General features: G+C 55.6%; 6 protein-coding genes across 6 annotated transcripts; 4 read left to right on the forward strand and 2 right to left on the reverse strand.

The window, feature by feature from the left end:
- The first annotated feature begins 2,780 nt into the window (after nucleotides 1–2,780).
- B0T26DRAFT_64086 (glycoside hydrolase) lies at nucleotides 2,781–4,413 on the forward strand. The gene is made up of 4 exons (XM_060437275.1): nucleotides 2,781–3,118; nucleotides 3,171–3,402; nucleotides 3,576–4,144; nucleotides 4,236–4,413. The coding sequence occupies exons 1-4, from the start codon at nucleotides 2,930–2,932 to the stop codon at nucleotides 4,323–4,325; spliced, it is 1,080 nt and encodes a 359-aa protein (XP_060303180.1). The 5' UTR covers nucleotides 2,781–2,929; the 3' UTR covers nucleotides 4,326–4,413.
- A 1,586-nt stretch (nucleotides 4,414–5,999) lies between these two features.
- On the forward strand, nucleotides 6,000–9,242 carry B0T26DRAFT_64287 (Vps53-like protein). Its single transcript, XM_060437483.1, has 3 exons — nucleotides 6,000–6,288; nucleotides 6,362–8,154; nucleotides 8,231–9,242. The coding sequence occupies exons 1-3, from the start codon at nucleotides 6,249–6,251 to the stop codon at nucleotides 8,987–8,989; spliced, it is 2,592 nt and encodes an 863-aa protein (XP_060303181.1). The 5' UTR covers nucleotides 6,000–6,248; the 3' UTR covers nucleotides 8,990–9,242.
- A 380-nt stretch (nucleotides 9,243–9,622) lies between these two features.
- B0T26DRAFT_633175 (nitrogen permease regulator 2) lies at nucleotides 9,623–11,250 on the forward strand (the record flags this gene model as incomplete). The annotated part of the gene is made up of 2 exons (XM_060436516.1): nucleotides 9,623–9,665; nucleotides 9,731–11,250. 2 exons carry the CDS (start codon nucleotides 9,623–9,625, stop codon nucleotides 11,248–11,250), a joined length of 1,563 nt encoding a protein of 520 aa, XP_060303182.1.
- A 518-nt stretch (nucleotides 11,251–11,768) lies between these two features.
- B0T26DRAFT_635436 (tRNA synthetases class I-domain-containing protein) lies at nucleotides 11,769–13,495 on the reverse strand (the record flags this gene model as incomplete). Its single annotated transcript, XM_060436721.1, has 2 exons — nucleotides 11,769–13,014; nucleotides 13,080–13,495. The coding sequence occupies 2 exons, from the start codon at nucleotides 13,493–13,495 to the stop codon at nucleotides 11,769–11,771; spliced, it is 1,662 nt and encodes a 553-aa protein (XP_060303183.1).
- Nucleotides 13,496–14,176: 681 nt separating this feature from the next.
- B0T26DRAFT_688038 (succinate dehydrogenase-like protein) lies at nucleotides 14,177–15,372 on the forward strand. The gene is made up of 3 exons (XM_060440959.1): nucleotides 14,177–14,565; nucleotides 14,645–14,662; nucleotides 14,794–15,372. The coding sequence occupies exons 1-3, from the start codon at nucleotides 14,391–14,393 to the stop codon at nucleotides 15,144–15,146; spliced, it is 546 nt and encodes a 181-aa protein (XP_060303184.1). The 5' UTR covers nucleotides 14,177–14,390; the 3' UTR covers nucleotides 15,147–15,372.
- A 2,226-nt stretch (nucleotides 15,373–17,598) lies between these two features.
- On the reverse strand, nucleotides 17,599–19,763 carry B0T26DRAFT_64377 (uncharacterized protein). Its single transcript, XM_060437570.1, has 5 exons — nucleotides 19,468–19,763; nucleotides 18,645–19,394; nucleotides 18,232–18,588; nucleotides 17,880–18,181; nucleotides 17,599–17,818 (listed from the first exon to the last, which is right to left on the reverse strand). The coding sequence occupies exons 1-5, from the start codon at nucleotides 19,605–19,607 to the stop codon at nucleotides 17,760–17,762; spliced, it is 1,608 nt and encodes a 535-aa protein (XP_060303185.1). The 5' UTR covers nucleotides 19,608–19,763; the 3' UTR covers nucleotides 17,599–17,759.
- Nucleotides 19,764–22,261: the final 2,498 nt, after the last annotated feature.

The following is a 22,261-nucleotide window of genomic DNA, read 5'->3' on the forward strand; positions in this document are numbered from 1 at the left end:
GCTGTCGTATCGAATGTAATGGAGGGTGAACCCGATCCCCCCTCTAATTGCTCACGCTCGGGGCCGGATGCTGCGTGCCCGATTGGTGGCCGGAGAGGCCAGGTCGTGTGCTGTGTGGGATGGCTCCATGTGGCCGCCTAGGGCTCTGGATTGAATCGAGACTTGAAGTTAAGGTTTCGGTGGCGCCCCAAGCAGCATCGCTGCCTTATAAGTTTTGCATCTCAAATTAGCAGGCTGCGTTAGTGGCCGGGGTAGCGCGATGAGGAGCGATGGGAGTCATGGGCGAGTGGAAGTACAGCATGCGGTACCTGAACGCTGGTATCCAACAAGGCCGCAGGCAGCGGCTTCCATTGCCAGCGGCTTGCCTCTCGACCCGACCCAAGACGTGGCTTTGCGTGGGTGAAAAAGAACTTGTCCCCCACACTTTCGCCTCACTCTTTGACATCCTTGTGCCGCGTCGTCTAGGATCAATCGATGACTTGCAGGCCAAGGAAAACACCCTTGTCGCGCCAGAACAGGACTGGCACCTCTCCTCCTCGGTAGTCCTTATCAATGGGAGTTACATAACTCTTCCGCATCTTCCTCGACTCTGGTGCTTGTGCCTCGGACAGTCGGGCTGCATTCCCACCCTTCGATCAACCGTGCAGAGCCAATTCATCAGAATACGAGCCACAAGTCTTCATCTCCCGGCTCGCTGCCAGCTTGCGAAGTCCGCCCAGAGGAGCTGAATCAGAAGATATTGGGCGTCGAAATTCCGTCAAACTCGAAGCCCCTGAAGCTTTGAACTTTTGGTTACTTACCTGAAGTTTTGTACGTTGTTTCCATCAATATACGGATACGGATACCTACAATCCAATCTCTGGGCCATGTTAACGTGGGACCTTCGAAGACGTGAAAGGCCTTCCTATCTACCCGACCTTACTTGCGGACCGCCCTTGGTTGTTTTTTTTCTGAGTGGGGCGGGAGCTGTTAAACCCCTGATGTAGAGTCCCGAAGACCTCCATACCTCATCTCTTCCTAATAAATCCCCTTGTACAGTAAAAGCTTCCATTTCCCAGGCCCATTATACATGCCAAAACCCGTGCCGCGCTAACGATTAATCAGGAATTGTATTTTAATTGGGCATCGAATTTCTTCTAGAATTGAAGCCTAAACCCGGCCCACTGAGGACTTCGATGAAGAAACACCAGGGCATGTTTCCCCGCGGGAAGTCACTGCCCTCAATTGAATTTGGCAACCTAACTCGTGCCTCACCACTTCAAGTCATTTCGGCGCTCCATGTTTATCAAAGTGGAAGGAACGAACGCCTTGCCTCTCCACCAACAATTTGACACAGAGCTGCAGATTTGTTCTTTACTACTGCAACTCAAAAAAAAAAACCTGGACCGATAAAGCAATTGGAAACTTACCAAGGCCGTCTTGGCCCCTTCTGTCTTTCTCGGCTTGCCTCAAACCGCAATTCCCTGCCGCAGTTTGCATCGTCACCACCCATGCTCGCAACTGGGATGGAGCCGGCCCCGCCTTGACTGAACCCCTTGCCCGCCCGCTGTTGCCTCCCGATATCGCCCAGGAGCCGCTCCGATCGTCTTGACCAGGCTCCTGGTTCTTCGATCTGGCAAACGATTGGGCCGTATACCGGTATGCGGCGATGGACAAACCATGTAGGCACAGCATTGCTGCGCCTGTGAAGGCCGCTCGCTTCCCTGCCTGTGGCTCGACAAACTACTTACACCACTTACTTAATTCTCCGATACGTACCCCGGTCCGGCGATTGAGCCTCGGGACACGGCAGGTGAGGTTGCGGCGGAAGCGGGCAGTCCTTAGACGAGATTGGGCTGAGAGAGCGCCAAGATGGCCTTGGAACATGCTCTTCCCGCTTCCTCCCGGGTTCCTTGGCTGTTCTTTGGCCTGACGCCTATCTCCAGTGACTTTTTTCTCCTGCAGAGACCCGTCTCCATTTATAGCGTTGATATTTGAAGCACTGAGGTTCCCATGTATTTGCCGCACCTTGCCGGACCTCCCGTCTAACAGAGACTCTCCGCCCGAGGCACAGACAGGTTACAGACGAAACTCAAAAGACCGATTGGGCCGGAGTGTTCAAGCGACCACGGTGAGTGAGGCACGAAAGACGGGACGATGCATGGGACGGCATGGCATGGCATGGCATGGCATGGTATGGCTGGCAGCGTTAGTTGCTATGATCAGATCTGAGGGTACCGCCTTCGATCATCAACTGCCGTAAGGTAGCGGACGTTAGGCGTCTACTAGCCAAAAGCTAACGTCTCCGGCCTCGCCTCTTGCCCTAGCACACTACTCTCTCCCCCTTAGCTTCTGCTCTTTTGGGTCTGCTTTCTTGACAATGACGGGGCACTTCATTTGTCCACTCTAGCACCCTTGTTAGTCTTTGAGATGCCTCCTTGTTTTCCCGGGCATGCCCTGTTGCTAGATCGAGGCATAAAGTATGTCTGTCATACAGCAGCAACCCTGTGGCCAAGTCTTGGGCCCCCCATGGACACGGCCAATGTGGTCTTGATGCCCGTTTCCCTTTTTAGCTCCACCAGCTTTGGTGGTTGGCGGATCACCGTCCCAAAGGCTCTGCAAGCTTCCCGTCCGGCATCAGACCATGTATAAAGCGCATGGTCTAGAGCTGCCTCCCTCCCCCATCCTTGATGCCCGACCAGCGAGCGAACACATCACTCAACATGAGCTGGCGCAAGCCTCTTGTCAAATCCTCTAGGCATCATCTACTCTGTCGTCTGGCTTTTAAGTGAGCCTGGCTACCTTCACACCACGATCTCTCTTGTCTTCTCGGTACTCTCAACCCCCACAACTTCCGATCTTCACCTTCACGGCCTCTCTTAACTAGCTCCGCTGCCCCCTGCCTGTCTACCTACCTCCATCAAGCTATATATCCATCCACAAAACCATCATGACCAACACTTCCCCTTCTTCGCGCAAGTCACGCATTGCGAGCGCTGCAAATGTCATGTACACCAATGCCGTCTACTGGCCAAACCACAGGCTCTACAACGGAGACACTCCCGGTGCCCTCAACTACGGCTGTATCAACCGTGTCTACTACGCCTTCGCCAACGTGACGGCCGACGGAGGAGTGTTTGTGAGTCAATTCAAGCCCAGATTTCTCCCTGCCTTGACTAACATCCCGCTAGCTCAGCGACGAGTGGGCCGATGCTACGGCGCCTTGCGATGGCGTCCAAGGTGCCCTGGGCTCCTTGATGCATCTCAAACAGAGATATCCTCATCTCCAAGTCGTTCTATCCATTGGCGGCGGCGCGTCCTCCGAGACATTCCCTATTGTGGCGGCCAATACCATCTTGCGAGACAACTTTGCCCGGTCCGCCCGCGGCCTAGTAGAGGCGTCTGGCCTGGATGGCATCGACAGTGGGACCCCCCTTTCCTTTTCCCATTGCCCAGTCCCCTGCCCAGTCCCCGTTGCCCAGTACTCAATGACCAATAGATGGAAGATGACCCTTCGGATCTGCCCCCCACACACACGCACAACCCCCAATGAAATATCCATCTTCATGTGAGTGGACAGCCGCTGATGGAACTAGTTGTTTGGGAATACCCATGCTCGCCCCAACAAGGCAACGACTTCCTGGCCTTGTTGGCCGCAATCCGCATTCACCTCCCCGAGGATCGCTATTTGCTCACGGCCGCCCTCCCGGCGGCGAAACCAATCTTGCAAAACATCGATTGCCGCGGGGCGGCTGAGTATCTGGACGTCATCAACCTGATGGCCTATGACTTCTTCGGCCCCTGGACCATCCGGAGTGGCCACCAAGCCCAGCTCTACGCAATGAGCAAGGACGAGCCGTCGGGATCTTCGGGCGTGCAGTTTTTAATGGCCTCTGGCGTTCCAGCCAAAAAGATACTCCTTGGTATCCCACTCTTTGGAAGGAGCTTTCTCGGCGTGACCGGCCCCGGCCACAAATTCCGTGCCACTGGAGGGGAAGAGGGGTCCTTCGAGTACAACACACTCCCTAGGAGGGGGACCAAGGAGCAAGTCGACAAACGTGCTGTTGCAGCACAATGCGTTGGTGGAGACGGCGGGTTCGTCACGTATGACAACCCCGACACTGTGAAAATTAAAGCTGTTTTCTGCAAGCAGAAGAGTCTTGGGGTGAGTTAGCCTGGGCTCCATTGGCCCCCTTCTTTCCTGCTGTCCTATGACGCTTTGCCCGGTCGATTCTGACAAGACTACGATGAGATAGGGGCTATGCTACTGGAGCGCGCCTTCTGACGCCAAGGACTCCAAGAGGAGCCTGATAACCGCGGGCTTTCGAGCGCTGCACAGCTCCTGAGGGTAAGATCGGCGATGATACCCAAAGCACGGCAGAGACGGCAGTGCAGAGTACGATATCCGTGTCGACATGAGCTTGGTTCTGGACCTTTCCGGCCTTGAGCCACGCATGGCCAGGCCCGGTATGATGTGGGAGTTGGGCGTTTCATTGGCTACAGTCTGGTGGACGGGTGAAAAATGGGCAAGGTACCGGAGTACCTAGGAGTCTTTGGGCACGAGAGCACGCATGATTCCTTGCATGGCGCGCTGCTAGGGGTTTTTAGGGGACCGATCTGGCGGCTCGGCGTTTTCCTCCTGGCAACCCACGGTGTCTTGCATGCTCCTTCGGTATCTGTTTGGTGCCTTTTTCAGGTCCCGTGCATTTTTATTTCTTTTTTTCCCCCTTTTCCTTTCTCCATTCTTTTCTTTTGTCCGAGAAAAAGGAAGCAAAGCCCAAAAAAAGACACCAACAGGACTAGGGTTGGGGGGCAACCCACACATGTATAATCACAGGTAGAAAGACGGCGTCAGGTATATTGGGGGTACAGTTCTCGGCAGGGGGTGACTTTGGCAGCGCGCTGGCGCAACACCAAGCACGGAGTACTAGGTAGAACAAAGATTTGATTTGGATTGACGTTAGGCTCTTTCCCCCACTCTCTCGGAGATTCAGTCTCATCCCCCATCAATGACGTGTTTCCTCGTATGCTGGACTAAGCCCCAGGAACGGGGGGTCAAGCTGCAGCTGCAGCTGAGATGACGGAGACGGAGGGCACTACTAGGAGACACTAGACACTAGACACAGTCACGACGACGGTGAGCCCAAGAGAAAACCTAATGGATTATTGGGGTCTTTTGCCTACCAAGGCGCGACTGCTGCCCGAGACGAGACGCAGAGGTATCTGGGGGTGGTGGTGGGTGGGTAGGCTGCGGATTGAAGACGCAGCCATGACATGGGTCTAGCTGTCTGCCACGTTTGAGAAAGCCAGAGTTGCCAAGACGATGCTGGCCGATGTAAGCCCCGATCCTGCCATGACACAAAAGAAAAGAATGCTGTCTGCCTGCATATATGATACACTAGACCTTGCCAGAAACGATGCCGGTAATCTGTACATGAGGTAGATATGTAGTTTGACAATCAGGGCTGCAAGCGAATACGCCGGGAACTTTTTGTTGCAACTTGCAGGTGGGCGAGCTTTTTTTTTCATGGTACGGATGACATGGTGAGCCAGCAGGATCCGCAATCCCGAGGTTGGGCTCGAACAGAATTGAGAGGTGATTTTTGGACCTGAACCTGACGCCGGATAATAAAACGGATAATTAAAAGAAAGGACTAAGTAAGATACAGCAGGTACTCAGTAGGGATTAGTTGAATTCGAATTAGAGAGATGCCTTACTTAGTATGGTTGATCTGTCCTGATTGAGGCTTCTTTCCTTTCTAACATTGATTGCTTGCTTGCCTCTGTCTTTAGGCAGGTTTACAGTTGTTAATAGAGCTCATCAGCAAACAACTCGACAGACAGACAGCGTTGCAGTGGTGGCTTTTGGGGGGGCCGAAACTTTCCGAGTCGTTTGCGGGTGTTCCATTCTCAGTTCCTTGCCTTATGTAAGTTACTGTTAGGACAGATAGGTTTCGCCGTGGGTGGTGGCTTGGCTTGCGCTTGCAGGGTTTCGTCTCGCTGGGCTCACCTTACCTAAGGCTCTTCACCTGGCGGGCTTGGCGGGGGGTTTCGAAGCTGTCTGGCTGAGGCGGTCCACTTTCTCCCACACTCGGTAGCTGTGGCATCCACACCTGTATTGATCTACACACCTTACCTTGGATCCCACCGCCGCCAGGTGCGGTGCACGCAATGCTTACAACGACGTACATACCTGAAGTGACAGCCTGCTAGCAGCCTCTTGAGAGATTCCCGACTGCGAACTCGCACTACTTACCATCCTTTATACAATGAACGGCATGCTGGCAGGGCCTCTGTCGCTTGATTCAGGTAAGCCCGCCCACAATTCCTTTCCTTTCCTCCCGTTTCGTGAAGCCTCACGCTGACACGCTGGCCGCCGTAGTGGACTACAACCCCATCGCGCATCTCAATCTCCTCTTCTCGCACCCGTCGACCGTGTCGTCAGTTGGGCGTGTCTCGTCGACTTTGCAGCGCCACAAACATGAGCTCACACAATCCATTGCGTCCCTCGAGACGGCGCAGGCCTACGGGCCCGACTCGTCGCTCGAGCGCATGCAGTCGGCCCAGGCCGAGCTGGCCACGCTGTTCCAGCGCATCGAGAGCGTCCGCCACCGCGCCCTGCAGACGGAGCGAGACATTACAACCATGACGGCGGACATCAAGCGCCTCGACGGCACCAAGCGCAACCTGACCCACAGCATGACGGCCCTCAAGCGCCTGCAGATGCTGACGACGGCCTACGAGCAGCTCCGCGGCCTGGCCCGCACTAGGCAGTACCGCGAGTGCGCCGGCCTGCTGCAGGCCGTCATACAGCTCATGCGCCACTTCAACAGCTACCGCAGCATCGAGCAGATCGCCGTGCTTAGCCGCAACGTCAGCGACCTGCAGCGCGAGCTCCTCGAGCAGGTCTGCGAGGACTTTGAGCTGGCCTTTGCCCGCGGCGACGTCGCTGCCCGCCGCGGCGTCCTCGTCGAGGCCTGCCTCGTCATGGATGCCCTGGGCGACCACGCCAAGACGCGCCTCGTGACGTGGTACGTCAACACGGAGCTGCGCGAGTACCGCCAGGTCTTCCGGGGCAACGACGAGGCCGGCAGCCTCGACAACATCGGCCGCCGCTACGCCTGGTTCAAGCGCACGCTCAAGACGCACGAGGAGGAGCACGCCGCCATATTCCCGCCCCACTGGCGTGTCAACGAGATGCTCGCCGTCGCCTTTTGCGACGGCACCCGTGACGACTTCAAAACCATACTAGAAAAGAGCATGCGCAGGGCCGATGGGCACAAGATGGACGTCAACCTGCTGCTGAGCTGCCTGCAGGAGACGATGGACTTTGAGCAGAGCCTCGAGAGGCGCTTTGCGAGCGAGCCCCGAGCCAGCATTGACACGCTCAGCTCCGCTGACGACCGGACCCAGAGCTTCAACGGGTCCATATCTGTAGCATTTGAGCCGTATCTGAGCCTATGGGTCGACTCGCAGGACAAAGCACTGGCATCCATGATCCCGCGGTACAAGTCGCAGCCGCTCTTGCCGGCCGACGAGGAGTTCTCCCCGCAGTCGGTCATCCCGTCGGCCATCGAGCTCTTCCACTTCTACAAGCTTACACTCTCGCAATGCGCCAAGCTGTCCACGGGCGAGCGGCTTCTCGACTTGGCCAAGATCCTGGCCAAGTACCTCGACGAATACGCCCAGCAAGTCCTCCTGACCTTTCTACAGCGTGGTGGCCAGCAAGGCCGGCCGCTCCAGGACATCGTTCTTGTTCTCAGCACGGCCGACTTTTGGCATACCAACACAAACCAGCTCGAAGAAAACATCAAGAAGCGGATCGACGCCGACATGGCGTCGCGAGTGGACCTTTCGTCACAGTCTGACACGTTCATGGGCGTGGCCAGTGCCGCCGTGCTGGCCATGGTCCACAAGGTCGACTTGGAATGTGACGGGGCGTGGCGCGAGATGAAGAACACTAACTGGAGCCGCATGGAGAGCGTGAGCGACCACAGCTCGTACGTGACGGAGCTCCTCAAGCACGTCAATGGCAAGGCCCAGGAGATCCTGCCGCTCGTCGTCAAGCAGCAATACGCCCGGGCCTTTTGCGACAACCTCGTCGAGCACATGGCGACAGCGTACATTGGCAACATTGTGCAGTGCCGGCCTGTTTGCGAGGTTGGTGCGGAGCAGGTATGTCGCGTTTACCACGTGCCTGTGCTATCGGAATTCCCATCGTGGTAACTAACTTTTTTCTTTAACAAAAAAGATGCTTTTAGACAAGTACGTCCTCACAAAGGCATTTGAAAACCTCTTGTCGTTCCACCACTTGCCGGGCGCGACTCCGCAGCCCAACGCAGCGCCATCAGCAAACTTTGTCAAGCGCGTCAACCAGAGCATGACACGCATTGACCCACTGCTCAAGACGCTGCAGGTGCGGCCATCGCCACCCGAAGGGCTGGTGCAGGCGTACCTAATCCACATTGGTGACCGGTCCGACACAAACTTCCGCAAGATCCTCGAGCTCAAGGGCGTGCGCAAGCAGGACCACGCCCACCTCATCGAGCTGTTTGCCATCCACCGCGACGGCGCGGGCCCCGGCAAGCAGCTGGTCCAGAACTCGCCGCTCCTGACGCCGCTCATGGCCTCGAGCGGCCTCGGCAGTTCGGGCCTCGGCGGCGCCATAGGCTCCATGGCCGCCAACCCCGCCGCCGCCCTGACTGCCGCTGCTACTGGGGCTGGCGGCCTGCAGACGCGCTTCGACGCGGCCTCGCTCGGCGAGAAGCTGTTCAACGCCGCGCGCGACGGCGTCGAGCGCATGGGCACGGCGCCAACCGGCGCAAGCGGCGGAACTGGCGTCGGTGGGCTAGGCGGTGTCCTCGGTGCGCCGGGCGAAAAGGCTACTATCAATGAGAACTTGAAAAACATTGGCAAGTTCTTCCGCAGAGACATTGGAGGGCTGGGCGCCCGGTTCGGGAAACGCGATGTCACGCCCACTGGCGGTGGCGGGAGCGTGGATGGGTTATGATACATAACGATTGGGGTTGCTTTGTTTACTTGTACATACATACATTGATAAGGGGGCGTGTTTCTCAACCCATATCCATAGCATGGGAGTTTCTTGGATTCTGTCTTGTTGGAGGGGTGTTCTCCTGGAAGATTACGGTACAACGGTGGTCCATTAGAATATGTGCGTTAAGCTGCTAGCGAGCTAGAACTGAGATGGGAATTGCTATAACATCCAAAGCATTTACGAGGTACCTAAGCGATCAAGTGCGTGTGTATTGTATGTATGCGCACTTCGTATGGTATCTGTATGTTCTCCGGAATTGGAAATTATAGGAAGGGTTAGGGTTCTAGTCTGCTTGAATCGCCCTACGATTGGCGCCTGCTCCGCTTCCCTCAACACCAAGCGATCCATCACCAGCACCATCGCCATCACCGTCAACATCGCCATTAGCATTAGTATCTGCAGCCCCTTTCTGCCTCGCGCCATTGCTGCCAAACTTCTGAGAGATATACTTGTATGCGCCGGCCGTGGATGAGTCGTGAAATTATGGCTTGAGATTGCTCATTCTTGGTTGAGGAAATCATATCCCCATACCTTTCTTAATCGATACTTAACCGAACTTGTGGGCCTTGTTCTCGTCCAGTCGCCAGTATGATCCAGGGAATTTTCTACGCCCGCTTCTTTCCCAAGGAAGGTTAGTAGCCTCTGCCTCTTCCCTTTTGCTTTGAGGTATGGATCAGTAATTGACACGGCGAAAAGGGACCAAGATTGTCGCGCAGAGCCCGCCCGGGTGCATCGTGCCAGTGCCCGGGGTGAGCAAGCCTTGCCTGTTCGACTTTGGTGTGCTACAGGAGTACATCATCCCGCGCAAGGCCTTCTGCAACCGGTACATGACGGTGGGCGACCCCGAAGGCAGGTCGTCGGTGCTGGGCTTCCCCGTGTCCATCCCGAGCCCACGCTACGACCGCAACGAGTTCATCTTCAACTTCGGCCTCGTCGTCGACAGCGACGTCGACCAGATCCCCTACGAGCGCGTCGTACGCCGCCTCGCCGTCACCTTTGCCGAGATGGAGCGCCAGAGCGGCTACCTCAGCCAGGACGACCTGAACCAGGCCATGTCCGTGCCCGGCGGCGGCAGCGCCGGCAACTACAACAACATGTACACGACGGCAATCTACGAGCCCCTCGACACGTACCGGCGCAGGCCCATCGCGTCGCTGCTCGAAATCATCAAGGAGGACCTCAACAACTACGGCGAGTGCATGATCCCCGTGGACGACGCCAACACGGTCAACATGAAGCTGTTCCCGCACCACCAGCCGCCGCCCGAGGTCAAGGGGTGGCACGTGCCCGTGGCTAAGATGAAGTTCGCCGACGTGGTCGACCCGACGTGGGATGTGACGCTGCAGCGGGTCGTCGCGCACATCGACGGCGTGTCCGACGTGCGCCGCATCGCCTTCGCCGCCGACGTCTCGCTCGAGCTGACCCAGCTGGCCCTGCGCCACCTGCTCTACTATGATACCATCCTGCTACTCGACATGTTCTTCTTCGGCGCCTGCTACGCCCCGCGCCCGGGAATCCACGACTTTGTCGCCAACCTCGATAGTATCGTCGACGAGTGCGCAAACTATGTATGTGTCGGCGCTGCTGCTGCTGCCGCTGCCGCTGCCGCCGCCGCCACTTCTGCTGATTCCGGAGCTGGGAGGAGTCGTGGCGGTGGTGGTGGCGGTGGAGGACTAGCGGGTGACGACGGAGGGTTCCTACACCCGGACTCTAGCTTCGGCACACTAGGGCCAGCGGGAGGGGCAGCAGACGGCGACGTTGGCGACGGCGGCGTCGAATCGTCGTCAACAGCCGCCGGTGATACTGAGGACAGCGGCGGCGCCGGCGGGTACCGCATATCGAACTACCAGCTGATCAAGCTGATGACGACGTTCTGCGTGGGCAAGACCGTAGCGGAGTGGCTCAAGGGCCACATGGACTCGGGGTTCGACGTGCTGCGCTTTGTCGACGTGCGGCGGCTGGTGCAGTTCGGCGTCATCAAGGGCTGCCTGTACCGCGTGCACAAGCACGTCGTGTCCAAGCAGTACCTAGCGGCGCTAGCCACGGGCCACGCCCGGCCTGTTGTAGGCGGTGACCCCTTGCAGCAGTACACCGACGGCTGCCACACCTTCGACCAGATCGTCACCGAGCTCAACTTGACCGACGCGGAAATTACTGATAAGCTCAAGACTCTGCCCAATGCCAAGGCCGGCGACTTGACTGTCCTCTACAGGTAGGTAGGTAGGCTTAAAAATATTGGGTTGCTCTATATTAGCTATGTTACACTATATTAGCTATGTTACACTATATTAGCTATGTTACACTATATTAGCTATGTTACAGTACTTCAAGGGTTTTCTTTCTTTTTTGGTTTGGTTTGGTTAGATTGATTACATGGTGATACAAAAGTGGTCTATATACAGTGGTGGGGAAAAGGGGTTGTGTTTTGTTTTTCCCTTGTGCCAGCAAGCCTAAATAGCAAGTCGGCAAAAACCGATAATTCTATCTCATGTTTTCTTTCCTGTGCCATTCGTTGCCAGGGCCACCAAATCTGTGTAGTCCGAGGGGTGGAGAACGCTACAGCCGGCCAGATGTCAGATGTCAGCCTACAACTGCAGCTGGTAAATTGGCCTTGTTTTTACAATACCACGTCTGTGGCCCAGCACGATCGATGATAGGGTATAAAATATTATAAAAGCCGCTCTTTAGAATACCCTTTTAGAGTCTCCAAAGGAACTGCCATAGTTGATGCAGATCACCACTCGTACGGCTTCTTGTCCAACTTGGTCAGCTCCTGGAGCTCGGCTTCCGTCTCGAGCCGCTGGCGGCTCTTCTCCTCAGGAAATTTCAGGGTGGTGGGGTCCGAGTCCTCGGCGCTAGCGTCGGCCTCGTCGGCTTCCAGGGCGGCCAGCACGTCCTCTCTGCTCACATTCCCTGACCTGATCTCCTTGAGGTGCTGGCGGAGCAGGCGGACCTTGCCCGTGCCGGGCTGGCCGGGGTACTGCTGGCCCGACTTTTCGTACTCTTCGTCGCTCACCATCTCGATGACACGGATGTTGTGCTTGCCCTTGCGGAGGATGAGGATCTTGCCGTCGATGAGGTAGTGCTTCGTCTCCTCGGGGAACCAGAGCTTGACGGGGGAGAAGGTGACCTGCGACGGCGTCATGCTGCGGCCCTGGTCGCCCGGCGCGGCCCCGATGTAGGCGGCCTTCTGGGCGGCGAGCCTGTGGCCCTCGCTGGCGCTGTTCGACAGGCCCGCGGCGTACAGGATGCGGCCAATGGACTTGCCCATGACCAGCGACTCGGGGAGGATCATGTCAATCCTGGGCGCGTTGTTAGGCGTCGTCGGATGGCCCTTCACCGACACGTATTGGTCCTCCGAGGCCGCAATCTCGCTGGCCGAAGCCGCCTGCTCTTCGGCGGTTGGGGGCGGGCCGCCGCCGAACATCTGTCGATGCTGCTCGCGCGCCTTCTTCGCCTCTGGGAGGCCATGGACCAGCGTCACCACCTCTTCCGCCAGGAGATGCTGGGCAACACGCTTCGACGGGTCGAGATTGTGTTCGTCCATTATCTGCTGGATCTTTTCCAGGGGAAGGAACGTGAAGAGCTTGAGCAGCCTCTCGACGTCCTCGTCCGGCCGCCGCACAAAGTAGCCGTAGAGATCAAACACGGACGTCTTGAAATGATCGAGCCAGATGGCGTTGCCGGCGCTTTTGCCGAACTTGACGCCAGAAGAGTCGGTGAGCAGAGGCACAGTGAAGCCTACAGGATCGTCGTACTCGTCTTCCATAGGGAGGCGGGCGCTGGGGTCCGGCTCATTTGCGCGTGCTGCCTTGACAATGTCGATGCCTGTGACGATGTTTCCGAACTGGTCCGAGCCGCCGATCTGCATCTGAACTTTCTGCATCGAGAGCAGCTTGAACCAATCCCAGCCCTGCATGATTGGGTAGGTGAACTCGGCATATGACAAGCCGTCGCCCTTGGCCATTTTCTGCTTGACACTACAGTCGGCGATTTATGGTCAGAGTCTCGGGGGAGCGGCGTGGGGGCTGCAGCGCAAACTTACGTGTCGCGGGACAGGAGAGGCCCTATCCGTATCGAGTTGCCCAGCCTCTTCAGTATGTCGAGGAGCGGCGTCGAGTTCCACCAAGCATGGTTGTTCACCAGCGCCCGCTTCCACGCCCATTGCTTCTCGTAGCCTAGCCTCCGGGCATGGTCTTCCACGTTCTGCCACAGCTTCCTCGTCTGGTAGTGCATCTTGGTCAAGTTCATGGTCATCTCGGCCGCGGAGATGGCTTCTCGGCTCTGCAACCTGTCGGTTGGGTCTCCGATCTTGGCTGTCGACCCGCCGAGTAGGGTGACGGCCGTATATCCGTGCATGTACATCCAGAAGAGCGGCATGAGCGGGAGGAGATGGCCAACGTGTAAGGAGCTGGCGGTGGGATCTATGCCGACATAGGCGCCTATTCGTTTCCTCCTCATCAGCTCGCGGACCGTATCGCGCGATCCCGCCATGTCCTTAATGTAGCCCCTTTCCTCCAGGATGTCGAAGGTGTTGCGCTCCTTGCCCGCCTGGATAAGCTCGGCGCGGAGTTTCCATTCCTCCTCGGCCCCAGACTGCTTAGCCAACCATCTGGTTGAGATGTCTCTGTGCTGGATCCGCACAGCGTCGTCGGCCCGCAGCTTTAGCAGGCAACTGCGGCAGACCGAGCCTCTGCTCGAGGGCAGCCCGTGTAATAATAAGGAAGAAGACATGGCCGGCTGCGATCGCGTCGGTGGTCTGGAAAATGAACGGACGATGCTCAGAGACATCTTCTATAGTGAATATGTTGGCGCTGTCAACGGCGCATCGAAGCAGTCGTCCGAAATCGCAAGCCGCCGGAGTCGAGGCCGAAAGTCGCGATTATAGCCCCGTCTCGAATTGGAGGGAGGTCGGGAAATGCTCTAAATTTTCTGGCTGGAACCTCGCGCCATCCACTCACAGGCGGTTTCAGCCAGCGTGCAGGCAGATGATGCACAGTGGGCTCTGCGGCAGGCAATTCAAGGTCTTGGCATCGCGCTAGGAATTGAGATCTTCCTGGCCCCGACTGAGAGGGTTTGGTGGATGACGTTCAAGCCCCACAGGCCTCTCACAAGCCACTCGCACCCCGGTGGGGTTCTTCGGCTGACATCAACCACGCAGCCATTGGCAGGCACGAGTCCGGATTGCCGAGGGAGCAGGACACAGCGGAACCAGGGCGCTCGGTTACCCATTTTCGCAGCAGCTGTATTCCGTATTATCGTCGCCAGCTCAAACTCCGCGATTCCCATCGTCATCCATCACTGCCGCCGCGAAACCGCACCGGGCCAATTGACTGCCGCCAGCGCCGAACCCACGATGGGATCAATTGCTCGCTCCGCCCTGCTGAGGCAGGCTGCATCAGTCCCCAAGCTCCCGGCCGCGACGTACGCAATCGCCAGGCCGTCGGCTCTGCGGCAGAGCATCGCCAACACCGTCCGGGCCTCGGCCTTCCACACCACCAGCAGGAGGAACCTCCTGCCCCCTCTTCCCCGTGCGTAGTGCCCTGGGCCGCTATTGTGCTACAGATCCCAAGTGAGGGAGATTGTGCATTAGCTAACTTGCTTGTCCAGAACACGTCGATGGCACAGGTACGAATTCATTCGCCGCATTTTGCGCTCCTTGGCAAACGTTACCGCGAACAGCGCATGCACACTACACTACACGCACATACAATCTCGTCTGAGCAGTTGCCTAACCTTTGATGTCTGATGCATTTTAGTGAACGACCCGGCGCCCGTCCTAGAGACGTCTCCGGCCCACGGCTCGTACCACTGGACGTTTGACCGCCTGGTCAGCGCCGGCCTGGTCCCCCTGACTCTGGCGCCGTTCGCGGCCGGCTCGCTCAACCCGACCATGGACGCCGTCCTCTGCGGAATTATCCTGATCCACTCGCACACGGGCTTCCAGAACATCATTATAGACTACGTCCCCACGTGGAGGGTGCCCAGGGCGCGGAAGGCGATCATGTGGGGCTTGAACGTCGCCACCGTCATTGTTGGCCTTGCCCTGTACGAGTTCGAGACAACTGACGTGGGTGTCACCGAGGCTATCAAGAGAGTCTGGACGGCATGAGGAGGGGAGCGCTCTTGGAGAAGGGTGCGAGCATGTTTTAACCCTTTTGTTTCGTTGACGATGGGGACGGGTGTGCAGGGGAGCGGACGCTTTGCTTTGGTTGGTTGGCGGGCGCTTGCCCGCTGTGTTGTAAGGCTAAGTTGAGGTATATAAGACGACAAATTCATAGAAAACTGTACACCGCCGGCCCAGGATTTCTCGGCTGACTTCTGGCCAATGTTTGTGGGTTTTTTCTTGGTTTCTAATGTCTGCAAAGACAAGATGACATGATGTGAGCACTGTGCAGCGCAGCTAACCCCCTGGTAAGTTTTTCCCAGTCTGTTTATGGGGAATTCTGGACTTGGGGTTGCGCAAAGACTGCATCCCAAATAGGCCACAATGTAACTTCCATGTCGCCGAGCAGTGATAGCTCCGGAAGTGTCAGCTTCCGGCCGGATCAGACTCGGAACTGGCGACCGACAAATCACCATAGCGCGCTTGCCTGCCCGCGCACGCTGACGCCATGTAATCCATCGGTCCGCATTTCTTCGGGTAGTCTAACCCGCCTTCCTTTTCCAGAGATCAATATCCTCAAGCAGCAGCCGCTCCCCGCAAAACGAAGACGCTTGTTTTTACTCGGCAGCCTGGTTTCGGATCATGTACCCTCACACCAAAACATGCATGCATGCGAGTCTGGTTAGTGGGTGAAGGGGTTGGGTGCATGTTTCCCAGTATGCAGGGTTCTTGTGTGGATAAGATGCCTTCCAGAGACAAAATGTTAGATCGGGTAATTGAACGTGGGATTTAGGTTGTCACCGACAGGAATGATCTTTGTAGAAATATCGAGCGGTGGGGTCTCTCTAAAATCTCATATGTCTTGTCCCGTCGTCTGCTTCTTTGCTAGAACACTTTTCGTGCTTGCCCCGTCCAAACTCTGTGCTACGTTGCGTTTGCGCGCCGTAGGAAGGGGCAACGATGAGGTCACCAATGCCAGTGCGCCTTCCACTCCTTGCTTTTCTGCTTTCACGCCTTCCCTCGTCTTCCTAGTCTTCCCAATTTCCTTCATTTTCAAGAAAAAAACAGAAGAGTCCGGTTGTTTGGCAAAAATCTGGGACCTGCTTATCCATATGAATGAGACCAGTGTGGAGCCCCTGACCTCACCCCCCTCCTCCCACATACTCCCCTTCCCCAGGTTTCAATGTTTCAGCTTATTTTGACCGTCCTTCCATCCCTGGTTGCCGGCATACACCTCAGCATCGATGCCTTAGGTACTTGCCCTTTCGGGTACGCCAGCCTCGTGGAACCCCTATCCCTCCGTTTCCCCCCCTCCGTTTCTTAGTCCTCCGTCCTCTATCTCTCCTCGCATGCTTCCCACTATATCCATTTGACAGCCTCCCTTTTCCGGTCAAGCACCTGTGCCTAGTCGGCTCGTTGCCCCCGATCGGACCTACTTCTTCCCTCTCTCTCCTCTCTCATTGTCTCCTATCTGGCACTTCACCCCCTTCCTCTTTGCATATACCGCAGTCCGACATTGAGACCTTGACTGGCTGCAAGTCTCTTCAAAGGTTTCTTGACCTAGTCTCATCTCACACTCTTTCTCTTGTTGGTATATCGGTCCTCTTCTTTCGACTCTCAAGAAACGAAACTATATGGAGCATGGAACAAGGTTCTTACTCTAAATATCCTCTCTGCTACTCGTCTAGATAATTACTCGGCTCCTTTCAGAAGCAGTACTAGGTACTAGTAGGTGTCGGCACCTTAGACACCTAGATCCCCATCCATACTTCTCCTACCTTCCAAGTTGCTACCCCTTCGCAGTTGTCATTGACATCTTTTAGACGTGCTCGAAACCACCACACTACCTAGGCCTACAAAGTCACTTGACTACCATAGGTCCCGGTAATCGTTCTCACCAGTTGCGCAGTCACTTCCCAAAGTTGTGGACAACAGTAATGGCAACGAAACCTATCTTGCCTTTACAATCTAAAGAGCACGGAGAAAAAGGAAAGAATGAAAGCCAAGCGGTCTACCTCTAACATATGCCTGTTTAGCCAGCAGCCCCATGTCCACATGGAATCAAGGAAAGAAAATAACAGAATAATGAGAGAAGGGAGAAAAACTAAGAACGACCCTGAGAAAAAAACTCCCACTCTCCCGGATGTCCGTCTAAGAGGCCCAACAGACAAAGTTCCAACAATGAAACCCAAAGAAGTGAATAACACCTCTCACACGAGCAGAGTACCTCGGCCCTTCCCTGTCACCCATTCTAAAAGGCGCTGCCTCAATGGAATCCCGAATACTGCCAACCCATAACCATTAGTCAAAACAGTTCCCCATGGCATCGCTTCAACTGCGATGCCGCAGCCTCCTGCTCCTTGGCTTGAGTTGTCGGTTGCTCGGGTTCTCCCGCCTCGGCTTCGTCTTTTCGGCCGGGTCGACGCCACGAGAAGAAGAAAGGGGCTCCGTAAGGTTGAAGAGGTGCGCCACGCAATCGATGCGCCAAAAAAATGCCATGAGGGGTATCTCATAATGCCATAATAACCCGATGCTCCAAACCCAAGAAAATGCATTCGTCAATTCAATAAACGTCCCAGAAACTAGTTCTTCGGTGCTCATTCTTGCTACTCTCCCGCCTCAATGTGTTGCCGCCAAGCGGGCGGTAAGGGCAATGTTGAGCGACTCGAGATATTTGTCTGGTTCAATCGTCAGCATCTGAGGAAGCCAAAGCAGCTTCATCTGGTGACAGAGACTTACCTGCAAGCTTCCATCTAGCGCTGAACCACTCTAGGCTCTTCTTCAAGACTTCGACTTTTTGCAGCCATCCCGCGTCCTCCAACACGCCTTCGCCGTGCGAAATAAGCAAAAGCGATGCATAATACAAAGCAAAAGCCCCGCACGGCGAGACGCCGCCGTTGGAAAGCCGGCTCGTCGAGGCTGCGTTGTTCAAGGCCGTGCTATACACGGATTTGATAACGGATCGAATGGTCTCAATCGGTTGCGCGTTATCGGTAGGAAATCCCGCAAGAAGACCGGGCTGGTTGAGTTTCATGAGGGCGCTGTCATTCAGTCAGCTTTTGGCGAGGGCTAGAGAGACGGAGAGGTGTACATGAAATTGGTCCCCACCGAACCTGTCCGATCACCCATCTTCCAGTTCCTCTCCATCACCTGGAGAGTGTGTTGCGTAATGACTCCCGAAAGAGTATTGCGGTCGACGGGAGACACGGGAGAAGGTGCAGTGAGCTGATGCAAGACGTTGCTCATGTACCAAGCAGAGCTGGCCTCGGGCCAAACCATGGTGTCGATCTGATCGATGTTCGCATCAATGGGACCGCCTTGGAAGCCGATCATTAAGCTTCCTAGCAGATACTGATCGAACGCTTCCGGAAAGGGTATCCAAAAATCGGAGCTGAGACCCGAGGTGTGCATGGGATATTTCTGGTCCTGGTACCCGACGTGGATGAGACTATCTCGACAATCAGCAGTGCCCTGAGCCGATCTCTTGGACATAGCGCAACTCACCAGTCGACATAAACAATCGCCCACCAGAGAATGGAGAATAACTTCAGGTCTCTGGGATTCAACCTCTGGCGCTCTTCGCTCCAAAAGGGCTTATAGTGCCAGTTGAAAGCCTTGCTCATCTGGAAACAACGCCCGGCAGTCATGTAAGCCTGCTGGGACATTGAGTGCGAGAATTCGTACATGGCGACGAGCAGCTCGGCCTGCAACAGCGGGATCGAGAGGGGGATCTTGGTTTGGATGACGCTGAGGGTCGTCTTGACAGAGAGGTACAGGCTGTCTCCCATGCCACCGGGGTTGTTCTGGTCGGGTACGCGGGTGATGAGACGCATGCTGAGGATCAGGGCACAGGTCTCGGCCGACGGGGTCGTCCAGAGGTCCTCGAGCTGGCGGTTGAACGACTCGCGCTCGACAACGGTAAACCAGGTGTTGACACCAAGGAAGTAATGGGATGCAACATAGTCAACTTGTCGCTGGCCGCCGACGATCTCGGACAGACACCTGAAAGCGAAGGAATGAATATCTTCGGCCGAGTCCATTGGCGCAAACAAGGCCTGGTTCAAGGCATTCCAGCGAGTTGCCAACTGCTGGCTGGCAAAGTGTTCCAGGACAGGATCGCCGGCGGAGGAGGCAAACGTGAGCGTCGGCGATACGTGGTGGCCCAGAAACGGTTCGAAGCGGATCGGCCCCTGAGCACTAGAACTGCCTAGCGGAAGGACCACGTCGTCTTCGTGCTGGCATGCTTGAAGCGAGCTGTGAGGCAAAAGAAGAAGGCTAGTTAGTGACACTGTCTGTTGCGGCTCAAGGGGCGCGGGCCGCAACGTACTAGGTGCATCGGCCGCACGACGGCAAGGCCTTGTCACAGCGCTTCTTCTTGCGACGGCAATTGAGGCAAACCCTCGACGACTTGGCGCCGGCGGATGCCGCTTGGGGGGACGTGGCGGGAGACGATGAGGCGGCCGACATTTGGAGTGGCGATACCAAGTCAAGCCAGTCAGGGGCGAGAATTGGACTGTTGACGTTGGTCTAGACTAGACTTAGACCTAGGGATGATGTGCCGGGTGATACCGGTGGATGCGGCGCCGACTGTGGGTGGACTTGGTAAGACATGTTGATGCGTCGGCCGCTTGGCCAAGTTATTAATACCAGGGCACGAAATTGAGGCAACCCCATGGTGGTATGGTTGCGAGCAAGGTGTTTTCTGTGTTGTCGGTAGTGAGTGACGTGCTGCACTGCACGTAAGGATGGAAAGGAGACAGACGGAAGCGAGTGCAGTGCATGCTGATGGGTGTCAGCGGTGTCATGGCATCCCCCGGTTTGGGCTGTGGATGGGGCGCCCACACCACTGCCCAGGCCCGCCAGCGGTCTCCAGGGTTTCGGCGCGATGACTTCCGGCAGGCGCAATTCCGCGTCCGGATCGCTGGGTCAGAGAAAGGGTTGGCAGTGAGGTTGCACCCTGAAAGAGGTGCTCAGCCCCGAATTTGGGGTACGAACAGGGAGCAGTGTGCCCTTTCATTCGCCCAAACATGGGCCTCGCAGGGCAGTGAGACGGGCTGCGCTTAGCACCCTGGCCACATCACTGCAGCAGCCGCCGAGAAAGATAGTTAATGGATTGATAGGAAACGGAGGCTTGGCGTAAGTAATGTGGCCCCGTTTCGACACCCCTTCAGACTCTTGGGAGTTACTATTTCGTTTCTAGAGTCTGACGGCAGCTCTTTACACCCGCAGCTAACTGGGGGAAAGTAAAAACATGTGTGTAATGCAGACGCAAGGCGTTGATAAGCCCAGAACCACATTGTTCGTACGGTTTACGAGCTCTCCAGTACCTGAATTTGGTAAGGTAAGACGAAAGTTGGGTGCCTTGGAGATGATGGCCAGTTCAAGTAAGGTACCTACTCGACCTGCCCGACAATTACTGACGATATCAACACGAGCCATTCGCCAAGAGCGAAACAAAGGTGTTGCTAGCACATTATAATTCCAATTATTCTCTATGTGCAATTTCCATCCGATCCGGGTCTGGGTCCGGGTCGGTTATAGTTAAGTTTTTCTCCCAGTCCCAGTCCCAGGGATCGTAAGCGCGGCGCTTAGGTGAGCGACACTTCCAGTGGTCCAATTCAGGCCTCAGCTCTAATGTGGTTTTATTTTAGGTTGCACAAGACTAAGACCAGGTAGTGGTGGTCTAGCGATATAGTCTCGGGTAACCGGGCAATTAGTTCCCTGCAGCAGTAGTATCATGATTACCTATGTATCTCATCATTATCATGTCGGGAACTTTGGCCCCGGTTTCGTGAGACTTGGGAGAGATATGGAATCCTCCCAAGTAAGCAGACTAGCGCTAAAGATGAAGCATGTCAGAGACTCTTACAGATACCAGTGCCATAATTCTGGAGTATAGCTAGGAGAAGGGGTGTGAATGAACTCGCTTCTATGCTAGTAGAAACGAAAGATAACAGACTGAGAAAGTCAAACGGTGGAATTGCGCGACTGGCGTTTACACGAGCAGGTAACGGAATGCACAAGTCCCCCTCACGGGAACAGGACCCGGCAAAAACGGTACCAACGATCCAAACCGGCTTAGCAATGGACGCGGAAAATCCGAAAGAGGAGAAACCAATAAAGCTTCCACCCCACTTTTTCTCCCAAGTTGCCTAACTTGGGTTCTAAAAGCCCGAAGGCTTAGATGTTAAAGACCCCGGGGATGAGCTTCCTTCAACAACCTACCCGCAAGGAGTTTTCGGCGATCGCGCACGGGGCCGGGCGTGGTAGATCCGTTTTTTCGGTTCCAAACAAGCAAACAAACAAACAATTGCTTACAATAAAGATTCAATTTGTATCTCTAGGCTTGGTATATGTGTGACACTGTGTGTGTGTTGCTGCGAAATAACTACTTCTATCTCAACGGTAATGCCTAACCGAATAACCGCCAGGATGTGAAGCTGGCATACCCCATGCACGCCGCACCTGACTGGGCGCGGAGTGCAGATGTCAATTGGCTTACCTATTCACTGTTATCGCGACGCGACCGCACCCAAAGTTACTAAGTAAGAAGGTGCAGGTAGAATAGTGCACTCCACTAGACGGAGCAGTTTAGTTGCTTCTCATAGTGCCAACGAACAACGAAGACACAAAAAAGCAATGCACCAACTGCTCCAAACACTTTACACCTGTAAACTCCCAGGGTGACTGCTAGGCATGAATGAAAAACCCCGTGTTGTCAGACAAGCCTCTTCTTCTCTTTTTTACTTCGTCGTGTAACACAGCACACGCTACCCGAGATCGAAGTCGAAGTAAGTTTGCGCAGTGCTGTGTAGGTATGTGCCGCGCAAATCCGAGGCCGCGCTAATCCGAACTATCCGCTAGTGTAAGTGTAAGTGGTCTTTCCCCAGTCCATACAGAACGCAGAGACATGGATAGGGAGATGGAAATGCACAAAAGAACGGGGATCGCAGGGCTGGCCAATAGGGCGAAATGGGTTCGTAGGAATGGACTCAGTGGCTCGTGTGGTGGCGCGGCGTGGGGACTAATAATTCGGAATCTTTATTTTTTGGAATCTTTCTCTTTTGGAATCTTTAATTTTTGCTTACCTGGGGTGTTGTGTTTTTTCCTTCTTCTCCCTA

Source organism: Lasiosphaeria miniovina (assembly GCF_030549165.1).
Source record: "Lasiosphaeria miniovina strain SMH2392-1A chromosome Unknown B0T26scaffold_1, whole genome shotgun sequence".
Classification (NCBI taxonomy): Eukaryota; Fungi; Ascomycota; class Sordariomycetes; order Sordariales; family Lasiosphaeriaceae; genus Lasiosphaeria; species Lasiosphaeria miniovina.

Coding starts and splice junctions, on each gene's coding strand:
- B0T26DRAFT_64086 (XM_060437275.1), top strand. CDS start 2,930: ATGACCAACACTTCCCCTTCTTCGCGCAAGTCACGCATTGCGAGCGCT. Junction 3,119..3,170: donor CGGCCGACGGAGGAGTGTTT/GTGAGTCAATTC, acceptor ACATCCCGCTAG/CTCAGCGACGAGTGGGCCGA. Junction 3,403..3,575: donor TGGCCTGGATGGCATCGACA/GTGGGACCCCCC, acceptor TGATGGAACTAG/TTGTTTGGGAATACCCATGC.
- B0T26DRAFT_64287 (XM_060437483.1), top strand. CDS start 6,249: ATGAACGGCATGCTGGCAGGGCCTCTGTCGCTTGATTCAG. Junction 6,289..6,361: donor GCCTCTGTCGCTTGATTCAG/GTAAGCCCGCCC, acceptor TGGCCGCCGTAG/TGGACTACAACCCCATCGCG. Junction 8,155..8,230: donor GCGAGGTTGGTGCGGAGCAG/GTATGTCGCGTT, acceptor TTAACAAAAAAG/ATGCTTTTAGACAAGTACGT.
- B0T26DRAFT_688038 (XM_060440959.1), top strand. CDS start 14,391: ATGGGATCAATTGCTCGCTCCGCCCTGCTGAGGCAGGCTGCATCAGTC.
- B0T26DRAFT_64377 (XM_060437570.1), bottom strand. CDS start 19,607: ATGTCGGCCGCCTCATCGTCTCCCGCCACGTCCCCCCAAGCGGCATCC. Junction 18,182..18,231: donor TCGGTGGGGACCAATTTCAT/GTACACCTCTCC, acceptor ACTGAATGACAG/CGCCCTCATGAAACTCAACC. Junction 17,819..17,879: donor CGCTAGATGGAAGCTTGCAG/GTAAGTCTCTGT, acceptor CGATTGAACCAG/ACAAATATCTCGAGTCGCTC.